This window comes from Cryptomeria japonica, chromosome 11 (genome assembly GCF_030272615.1).
Source record: "Cryptomeria japonica chromosome 11, Sugi_1.0, whole genome shotgun sequence".
Classification (NCBI taxonomy): domain Eukaryota; kingdom Viridiplantae; phylum Streptophyta; class Pinopsida; order Cupressales; family Cupressaceae; genus Cryptomeria; species Cryptomeria japonica.
The window spans coordinates 127,104,921-127,116,046 of record NC_081415.1 but is presented as its reverse complement, the minus strand read 5'-3'; the positions used below and the strand labels follow the sequence as shown (position 1 = coordinate 127,116,046).

The following is an 11,126-nucleotide window of genomic DNA, read 5'->3' as shown; positions in this document are numbered from 1 at the left end:
AATCCACCAAGATGGAGGCTTCTTTGCTTTAACTTTATGTAAATCACATTTAGCCGCTACATGACCTGTCTTGAAGAACCTTCTACATCTGAAGGGAATGCCTTCATAATCAAGAGGTTGGATCTAGAAACCCTTTGGAGTCGATAGTTTAATCTCCTCACGCAACCCCTTAGAAGCATCAATGTCCACCAATATATGAGCGTAGGTAGAATGAAGGGTATCATAAGACTCAGCATCTACCATCAGAAAATCTCCCAAAGAATCCCCCACAGCCTCAAGAAGTGGATCCACCCAAAAGTGAAGAGGGGGGTTAGGGAGTCTAACCTAGATTGGCATCTTACTGAAGGATTCAGACAAAGGGACGAAGTCCTCATGCCATGGTGTAATCATCAAAGGGTAATGGTTCTCCCAAATAAAAAAATGATCACAAAGAATAATCTTTCTATCAGCCACATTTTCAAACTTAGCAACAAGGAAACCCTCGACCAAAAATAAAATATGCATTGAGTCTGAAATAAGGGGCTCCCACTGCTTAGAGACCCAATCATGAAGCCCTGGAAGACTAGGCCAAAATACTTTAAATCGACAAATAACCGCATGAGAAGATAGATGAGAGGCCACTTGATCTATTTCATTATTCATTTCATCTTCCAAGTAAACAACAATGGGGCGACAAACAAGGAACGACTGAGTCTCCTTACCCAATTGATCTACATACGAACTCTTAGAAACCCCACTAACAGCACAAGGGCTACCTCTAGGACTAGGAACATCGTAGGCCGAAGGTCTACCTCCAGGACCTCCAGGACCAGGGATAGCACAGGTCGAAGGGAAACCACCAGGACCAGGGACAATGCAGGTCGAAGGGCTACCTCCAGGACTAGGGATAGTGCAGGCTGAAGGGCTTCCTATAGGCGTCCTTCCCAAAACGCAAGCTGCTAGGCAGGAGTTTTTGGGTGGGAGCTTTTGAGCGGCAACATTTCATACAAATAGTTAATGACAAGGCAATGTTCTAGTTTTTAATTTATTTAATTTAGTAAAAATGTTGTCTTATCAAGTAATTGCTTCTAGATTTGATCGTGTATCTTTTTGTCACCAACGTTTCAGATCATATTTTGTGATTTCATTCTCCTCATGTCTTGTGCTTCTTTCCATCTCCCTCCCCACTTCAAATATCATTTGTAGTGAGTCTAATTATGAAAACTACATATTTACAACTCCCGACACTCTCTTACATTATGGTTATGAATCATCTAGTATATTTGTTTTCCTCTTAACATGTTCGCTAGTTTTTTTTGGGCTTCATTAGTAGTATAATTAAATAGTCTCATATTTCTCCTTTTTATTATTTTCATTTTATTCCTTTCTCTCTTATTTAATTTATACTTATTATTCCTTTAAACTTACTCATATATATATGCTCTTATATATCTATATAATATGTATTTATTTATTTATTTAGTTTTTTCAATTTAATTTTTTAAATAAAATTTTGTTTATATGTTTCTTTTTCATTAAGCATTATTTTTTACTCTTTTTTTTTCTTTTAACTTATTTTTTTAATCTTCTATTGTCTTGTCCACTCTCTTTGAGTTCCATGTTATTCCTTTACTCTTGTTGTCCCTCCTTTTTAGATTTTCTTAGTTTCCAACTTACCTTTCCTCCTTCTCCTTATGCACTCTCTCATCATGATGATGGATCAAAGAGTGTGTTCCGAAACGTTGATGCAAGAAATTCACACACAATCAAAACCAGAAATAGAAAAATTCAACATAACGGATTGTGGAAATCTAATGTCATTACATAAGAATAGATATTAATATTATATAAAAAATCAAAAATACATTCATTAACATGTAAAATAACTATTTTTGTATTTATTTCTTATCAAATATTATAACTATTCACTATAATGGTGTGATTTGTAAATAATATATTTTATTTAAAAACAAGTAGTATTATTATGCCAAGAAAATATTTTTCATATGTTTACAATTATTGGGGTTACACTTATTGCACTAGAGTATTTCATATTAATAGTTTGTCTAATCGCAAATGTAAAAGGCGAGCACACTAAATACTTTAAATTTTATTATGAAATATACAATATTATTAAAAAAAATAAAAATATAACGATCATTTAAAGTTCAATAGAGATTTTATTTTAAAAAATAATGTTAATATTTTTTATTTTTTTTAATAGTATTTATGTGCTCAATTGATCGTTTTTTGTTGAATACAAAATTTAGAGATAACAAGATTTATACTTACTCAAAGCCATTGAGATCATTTAGGTTGCACATGTAAGTTATATTTCAAATAAGAATTCGATATTTTTCTAATAACAAATAATATTTGTTTTGTTCAAGAACTTGGGAGATTGGGATTAAGTTTTTGGTTGAATCTTTAAAAGGTCATTTTCGGGAAATTTCTCACTAGATATGCTAATGTGACAAGCTGAATGATGAATCACACCTTGAAACCTTAATTGTAGACATATAAGAGACTATTTCACATTTCTTAAAAATGAAGGTCCAATAATATTTCATGAAACCACAACATGCTTGCAGATTTAAACTAGAGGATTACGAGCCCATGACATTTAAAATAACATTGTGATAAAATAGTATGATAGTAAAAAACAATTATGCTTATATCAATTAGATACTATATATTTCTAATTTTAAAGAGTTTTTATAAGTATGATTTCACACTATATTTTGGGTGTATTTAAAGTTGAGAGTAATTTATTATCATCAAATTTTATCATTCCAATATTACGAAATGTAGGTGCAAAGAAGTAAGTTTTTCAAAGTGGGTTTTGCAAAGTCTGAAGTGTAGGAGAGATATTATGGACAATCTCTCATCCATTGGTCCAACATCTTACCTTTTTTTAGTATAGGGATTTTGAACTCCTTAAAAATAACTAACAATAGGTTGGAGAACCAACATACTTGTCCATATCCAAAATTGAAATGCCACCAAATGAAGAAGATTTGCCAAATTCCGATGAAGTTCTCAAATCTAGAAACAAGTTTTAACAAAAAAACTATGAAACTAAATTCCAATAAAAAATTTGAACAATTATCAAAGTTTTCTATAAAGCAAAGATTGATTGTTATGCAACTCTATTATTTTTAACACATGTTCATATATGTCCTTTGTAAAGAACTAAATAAAAATTGATGTTACAAATGACAAATATGTTATTGCATATTAAATCAATAGATTACCATTTTTTTAAAAAAAATTTATGGATGATTAATATCATTGAAAAAAATTCATTTTGACAAAGAGCCAAGAGCTAAAGGATACCTCATCATTAACACTTGACTCATTCTTTATCATGTGAAACCTTATATATACCAAGATTCAATCTCTAATGGTATCATTTAGAACCATTCAAATACACCTAACATTCAAATATGCCAACAAACCAGCCTAATACAAAACTTTGATGAAAAACTACCACACAGTTTAATCCCCACCCCAACCAAACAGATATTAACAGACTAATAATGTTAACATCAATTTGGACAAGTAAATGATAAGAGTTATTAATAAGGATGCACGGACTGCTAGCTTCCGTGGTTCATAGTCGTTGTTCTTCATCTAATCGATAATCACGCCCGATAATTCGGCAATTTAAACGAGCAATTGAACAGTCTTCAATAGAAAACTTGCAATATGATTTCAGTAGCATGGAAGCAGAGGTGCGGCAGCTCCGTGTTATGATGGTTCCTTGGCTTTCAAAAAGCCACATCAGAGCCTTCTTAGAGATGGCCAAGAAATTGCGTGCTCAAGGTCTCAAGATTTACTTCCTCTCCATATTTTTTGTTATAACGTCTCCCTCCAGTACAGGTTTCCTTCTTGGCCAAGAAGCCACCGTTGTATAATAGTCCCAGATCTGACAGTTCCCCCGCCTGGTTTCCGCTCGGCACGGAAGCACCTGGATATTTAACAAAAGGAGGAGGGGCAAGTTAATATGGCAGAGCCGTGGAGTATGGGCTTTAAGGCTAGCTGGGCGATAGCCTTCATTTCGTACGTAGAATTAGAAAGCAAATACTTGGAATATTTAGAGAGAACAACCGGCAGGCCCGTGCTTCCCGTGGGGATTAAGATGCCCGATCTAACGCCGCCACCGGGCAGATGACCGTTGCTTGGCCTGGCTGGATGTGCAGAAGCCCTGTTCGGTGGTGGTAGTCTCCTTTGGCAGCGAATGTATTCTCACCCAGCAGGAGCTCACTGTCTTGGCTCTGGGCTTAGAAGAAAGTGAGCTTCCTTTTCTCTTTGTTCTTCTCCACCAGATGGCTGCTGCGCTGCTCCACGGTTTTGTAGAGCGCACGCAAAGAAGAGGACTTCCGGTGACGGAGTGGGCGCCTCAGTTGCACATTTTGGCCCATTCTTCTGCAGGAGCGCTCCTCAATAATTGCGGTTGGATATCAGTATCCGGAGGATTGAGGTTTGAGGTGCCGTTTCTTACTCTTGCACTGCAGTACGAACAGAGCTTGAATGCTAAGCTCATAGCCCAGGAACTCGAGTTAGGGGTGGAAGTCAGGAGAAATGAGGAGGACGATTCTTTTTCGTGTAAAGCTATTCGCACATTAATGGAGGAAGAGGAAGGTGGGCAGATCAGATTTCGCGTTCAAGAGATTAGTAGAGACTTGACCAGGAACGATAGCCAAGTCTATCGGGTAAGCATCCACAATTTCGTTTCTCTAATCAAACAAAAGGCGTCCTTCAAATAGGCATTTTACTAGTATCACGACTGATCAATTGGTATGTTAGCATCAATATTTACGCTTGTATCGCTTATATATTAAAAACTTTTTACAAGTATTCATTTCTTATGTAAATAAGTTATTGGAAATTGATAAATAACTTTAATTGTTTTTATGAATAATATTGATGTATAGGGTCTAATTGTTGTATATTCATATGTGCTTATCATATCTAGTCTTGCCACATATTTATATCATATATTGTAAATAAATAGTTCATATGTAAATTAAAAATAATCAAATGTTGGTCAAAATCAACTTATATTTGAACACATGAGAACTCATGAATTTTATATAAAAATACATAAATAGATTCATTAACCAGTGAACTATAAAAGGCGAGCATAATAGATATCTTGTAGTTTTCCACGAATGTGAAGTTTTGTTGAAAGGTGTTCAACTATTGGTCCTTTTTTATTGGATATAAGTTATATTTTATATAATAACGTGTTTATTTTATAACAATGAATAGTTTTTTGTGTTTAACTATTGGCCCATTTATATTAGATATAAAAGTTAGAAATAACAAATATTTATGATTACTCATAGGTTTTTGTTCCATTTAGGTTTTATATAAGTTTTTGATTAGGGAAAAACAGGTTTTGAAGGGTCCCTGAAACCCTTTACATCACAGATTCAAAAGATAGTCATCAAAGTCCACCGGAAAAACAAAACACAACAACCATAGAAAGGATAGTTGGCCGAAAACAAAAAGCCAGCTGCAGAAAAGACACAACACAAAGAAACTAAACACTGTACAACAGAAAAAACAGAGAAGAACAACCAAGCCTAGGTGAAGTTCTTTAGCAATTCGGCATCTTCCATCTCCAATTGCTCCATTGTTACAATAGTCGTCTTGATATCTTCACTGTCCCTGCTTTGGTTTCGCTTCTTCCTGGTACTTGCTCTTATTCTTTTTCTGGGACCAGCTTCCTTATCTTCAGGTGTTCCATCATTCTCCTAAGTAGTATCCCCAAGGACCTTATCCCCCTGGACTTGTTCGAGTTTTCTAATAAGGACCTTGATACTATCAGAAGCAACCTTTAAAATCTTGTTACTCTGCTCCCCAATCTTTTATATAGGGTCTTCTCAATCCCTTCCATCTTCTTTTCAGTTAGCCCTGCTCTATCTTTCAGGGTTTTAAAGCTATTGCATTGGGCATTTATAATTTCCTCCGCATTGTTGATAGCTTTAGTCAGCTCACTTAAGCAATCAGGTAGAGAGCTGAATTTGCTAGTGCCAATAGCTTCCAAAGCTTCAAGTTTGCTAGCTTCTTGGACCTGTTTATCTTTTATGTTTTTAATTTCCTTCTGAATCTAAAAGAAGACCTTATTGAAGCAGTCCATTCCATTTTTAATATAGAGGTCGAAGTCCAGAGGGGAGCCATCCTGAGCCTCATCTCCCATAGGGTCCAAGTTCACCTCCAAACCCACCTCCTTCAACTCAGTTGTCTTAATTTCCTTGTTGGGGGTATTCTCCCTAGGCAAGCCCTTACTTTGATCCTTGGAGCCGGTCAGAAGGGGTGAGCAGTTCTTGGCTTCCAACTCCTCACCTCTCAGCATCTTCCCCTTTTTCTTCTGGCTTGAGATAATTTGAATGTCCTCACTATTTGTCTCCATGTCATATTCACTCTCCTCTTCTTCCTCCTACCAACTGTCATCGTCCTCCCCCTTCTTTTTCTGACTGATCAACCCTTTACCCTATTCCTCTTGACTAGTTTTCCTTTTACGCTTGCTCGACTTGGCGGTATGGGGGTCCACCTCAACATCCGACTTTGTGTCGTATCCTTCATCATCTTCATCATCTAAATCACCCAAATCATCATCTGATATTCTACTAATAACAACTGATATTTTTTTTCTAGCTACTAGAAATCTTTAGATTAAGTTGCAGTCATATTTTGAAAAAACTGTCATAATCTGGACACTTCACATTAAATATGTTATTGTGATGAGTTGCATGATAAATTGCACCTCCAAACCTTAGTTTTAGATAGATATGTGCCAATTTTATATTTCTTAAAAGAAAAAAATGCCAAGGCCTTATGATATTCCATGTAATGGCTACATATTAACGAAGTTGGCCTACATGACTATTGGTGGCTCTCCCTTGTATGAGAGAACTCAAAATATATTTATTTTCATATTTTGGATAATAACTAACTATTTTGATTTTACAAAATTAAATTAAAAATTATTGTTTTGAGTCATTCTTTTAATTTTCATCTAATTATTGTCATTAGATTTTATCATTCTAGCATTATAAAATGCAAGTATGTTTTCTAGATAAATAAAGGGATTTAAGGAAAAAAATCATTTTACCATTCTATTACTAAAGCAAAGAAATAAAAGATATAGAAAGAAGGAAGAATTTGTGGAACAAGTAGTGCTAGTCCTAGACACTATGTGTTTTTTGGCTAACCTTGTTTCTATTATAGATGATAATGGTGACTCAAAAGGAGGACAAGGTAAGCCTCCGCCTTGTAACCCCAAGAAACTTGCTATCTCACTTAATTTTAATATGCTTAATGTGTTAAAATAGGAGAAAATTATGTTGAAAAATATAGCAATATTTCATGCTGCAATTGATAGTAGGAAAGTTTTGGTAAGAAATTTTTCGATGAATAGTTTAGAAATGTCAGGTGGGTATTCAAATTTATTTTTTTAGAATGGTTCAAAAAGGGTTTAAATATGTTTCCTCCCATCACTATTTGATGGAGAAAGAAGGTCTATATTGAGTGGAGAATTTACTCACTACTACCCCAAAGAACCTAGTGGGGGCATATCAGGAAAAGATATTATCTCATAGATGGATAGGATTGATTCTATGCTTTTGAGTCGACATTGTGATAAAGCATCCAAAAATATTCCTTTTGTCAAGGTCTCAGTAGTTCCTCTAGTGAGCTCAATAATCACATATCATGGGGAAATGAAATTCATGGAGAAATTAAAGGCCAAATGTGCATAGGAGTTAGAAGAAAATTGGATTATAATGTAGAGGAACAAGAAGAAAAATGAGGTATTTTTTAATATGCACCTTCTCTCCCAAACCACAAATGGAGCAAAGCCTAAGGCTTTAGTTGAGTGATGCCCAACATGTTGCATCATGTATATGGGATCTCATGTTCAGGCTGCATGCAATTAAATTAGGAGCCCTATGTTTCAAATATATCGGTTAGGGTTTGGTTTCAATTGAAGTTAAGTTATAATTAAATTAGAATTACGAGTAGTAGCCGAGTTGGATTGGATCATGGAATTTCTCTTCATTATTTTTAGGGTTGACTTTGGGGTTTAGGCTAACTTGATGCATGTGCTTTGTGAGTGATTGTGTTCATCTCCAAGAGATTAGTCTCACGTCATCTCAACCATTCCTAGCCACAACTTGGTAGTTTGTAAAATCAAGGTAAGGAAAGTTTTGCACTAGGTTGATTCATAGGGATACCGTTAGGTTAAAAGATAAAAATTATTAAATATAACAATTGATTTAATATAATAGTATGAAATTCTATTATTATTATATATTATAATATACTATTATTATTATATATTATAATATACTATTATTATTATTATTATATATTATAATATATTATTGTATTATTATACTTAATAATACAATACTGTAGCATCATAAATCATACATTTTTATTAGTGTTTCCAATTTCACACTCTCCTACTACCTATTTTACTATTTCCCTTTCCTCTATGCATTATAGGACTTTTATAGTAATTAATTAATATTTAAATCAATATTATTGGTCTTATTCCACTTTATTACATCATCACACTCTTATTTGGGTACTTAATTCTAGGTGTACTCTTTATCATTCTATCTTAATTTTTTCTTAATCTTACCCCCATTTCAACTCTCAAGGCATATATCCCATACCTATGCATTACAGCTCGGGCCACCGACCTAGATTCAACATTAGATTCTGCTCATCTCGTATGCCTAGAAATTCAGAAAAAAGTTGTTAGGACCAAGTCGCCGGGATTCACCCTCATCCAACACACTTGTACCCTAATTTTGGGAGGATAATTTGGTAGTCCTATCTAATTCAAATCTTGCTCTGTGCAAAATTATATCAATTCTAGGTCAACCTAAAGGTGATTTCAATTATGAAATCCATATATAAGGCATCTCACTCAATTCATTTGGACATCTATGATCATCTTATCTTATGCTAACATTATCATCAATTCAAGATTAGATTTGATTCAAGGAGCAACAGAATACATCAAGGCATGGGTTAATTCCAAACCTGGGGTTTGACCTAATGCAAACCACGATTCACAACCCCTTTTCTTTACTCTTGTGTGTACCTATAGGTGCTTGATGGAGCCAAAAGACCTTAGATAACTGGGTCAGTGCAAGAAGATGAGTCAACTTTTTGACCAAAAAGTGGAAGTGTTTTCCCTGATTTTCAGGTTTTGTCTCATTTGAGCTTAAACTTTGAAACACTTGGAGATTGAATCTTGGAAAAAGTCAGTAATATAAAAGATATCCCTCTGAGTCTAATTTCCAAATATGTAATTTATTTTAATACTTACATAATAAAAAATAATATTTTGAGTGGAGTTCTAAAAACTATGTTTTAAAAATGGTTGTTTCAAGACCATACCATGCGTGTGTACAACCCACACTTTTTGACACAATTAAAATTACTTTCTCAAACCGTTTTGGGAAATGATTTGTAACACACTGAAGATTGATGAGCATATTTTTTTGTATTTTTTTTTAAATATATTTTTTTTAATTATTTTTTTAATGACCGTAATTATCTTTTTAAAAATTTGATATGCATAGCCCACATAATTTGACGTAAACTTAACATTTTTCAAAAAAAATTTAATAGAAAAGAATTTTGTGTAGATTGATGACATAATTTTTTTTTCAAAATTCATTAAAATAAAAAAGTTATTAAATTAACAAAATTAGTTAATATTTCAAGTTTATAAACCTGATTTAGTATAAATTAAATGAAAAAAAGTTAAAATAATCAATTTTTTTTTAAAATTACATATTTAGAATCTAGATAGTATAATCTGAAATGGGTTTTAATTTAGTATAAAAATTCTCTAATTAGAGGCATGCAAACTATTTCAGAAGTTCATATTTGTGCTTTTGTTCATGGAGATTTGAATTTGCAGGTCCATGTCTCAGGTGTGGCCATCCCAAGCCTATCCTAGACTGAGTCCTGAGGCAAGTGGTGGGTTGTGGAATCAACTTCCGTAGAACGGGCCCCATTTTGAAAATGGGGGCCGTTCCTAAAATTGCCATTATTGTCCAAAAATGACAAAATGCACCCAAAAAAAATGGGTAAAATTGGATTTAAAAATGGGGGCCCATCTTTTAAAAACGGGACCTCGTTTCATTTTCAAGCGGGCCCCTATTTGAGAACAAAACGGGGGCCCATTTAGTTTCACCTTGGGCCCTCGTTACTTTTTGAATCCAGGGGCCGAAGCAAAAATGGGCCCTCGTTTTTTGAAAATGGGCCCCTGTTTCTAAGATTGCATTTTCCAACACATAGACTTCCGCCAATTTGTGACCCATTACCTTGCACTTACCCTGTCGTAGGAGCTTTGTATACAACTTATCCCAAAATTTAGGCCTAATTTTTTTGGAGTTGGGTATTGAGGAAGGGCCCTTGTCCAAACCAGGGTAGTGGGACTTTCCTTTTCCTTAGTTTATTTCATTAAATTTTGCAGACAAATCCTAGATAACTTCATATTGGAGATTCTTTAACAACAACTTATAAGATGAAGGTGTTGGGCACCCTGGCTCTTCTATAACAAGTGCATAGTCAATTTCCCTATCCATTTTTGTATGTATTGTAAAATTTCTATTTCATTTTCAGTTATCATAATTATAGGATTTTCTCAGTGGTGTCACTCCCTTTGGGAACCTAGATAAATCACCATGCTAAGGCTATGGCTACCTACATTCAGATAAAGCTAGCTATGAGGGAGAACTTAAAAAGAATTTGGTGGGAAAGTGACTCCCTAAATATTGTTAAAGGCCTACTTGGGTCACAAATCACTAGTTGGAATATAAAGACCTTAATTGTAGATAGTTTAGGGATGCTGAAGCCCCTTGATAATTTTAGAATTTCCCTTGTCTTTTGGGAAGGAAATAAAGTGGTTGATGGTTTGGAGAATCTTGGAGTCAAGAATATTAGGATTAAGTGATGGGAGACCCATGATCTTATCATTGCATAGATTAATAAGCTCATCTATGATGATAGATGTATGTGCTAATTTAGGGGTTGTCCAGGTATTAATTATGCAGTACTTTTTGCATGAGTGGAAGGAAGGGATGAGGTGCCTGCATCATAACATCATTGTG

At 34.3% G+C, this 11,126-nt stretch overlaps 1 protein-coding gene across 1 annotated transcript; it reads left to right on the top strand.

Moving 5' to 3' along the window:
* Nucleotides 1-853: 853 nt before the first annotated feature.
* On the top strand, nucleotides 854-4,748 carry LOC131065345 (UDP-glycosyltransferase 91D2-like). Its single transcript, XM_059214441.1, has 4 exons — nucleotides 854-956; nucleotides 3,676-3,804; nucleotides 3,857-3,975; nucleotides 4,182-4,748. The coding sequence occupies exons 1-4, from the start codon at nucleotides 854-856 to the stop codon at nucleotides 4,746-4,748; spliced, it is 918 nt and encodes a 305-aa protein (XP_059070424.1).
* The last annotated feature ends 6,378 nt before the right edge of the window (nucleotides 4,749-11,126 follow it).

Excerpts from the sequence above, each read along its gene's own strand:
- LOC131065345 (XM_059214441.1), top strand. The coding sequence starts at position 854 with ATGCAGGTCGAAGGGCTACCTCCAGGACTAGGGATAGTGCAGGCTGAA. Across the intron at positions 3,805-3,856 it reads CAAGAAATTGCGTGCTCAAG|TACAGGTTTCCTTCTTGGCC; the intron begins GTCTCAAGATTT and ends GTCTCCCTCCAG. Across the intron at positions 3,976-4,181 it reads ATTTAACAAAAGGAGGAGGG|AAGCCCTGTTCGGTGGTGGT; the intron begins GCAAGTTAATAT and ends CTGGATGTGCAG.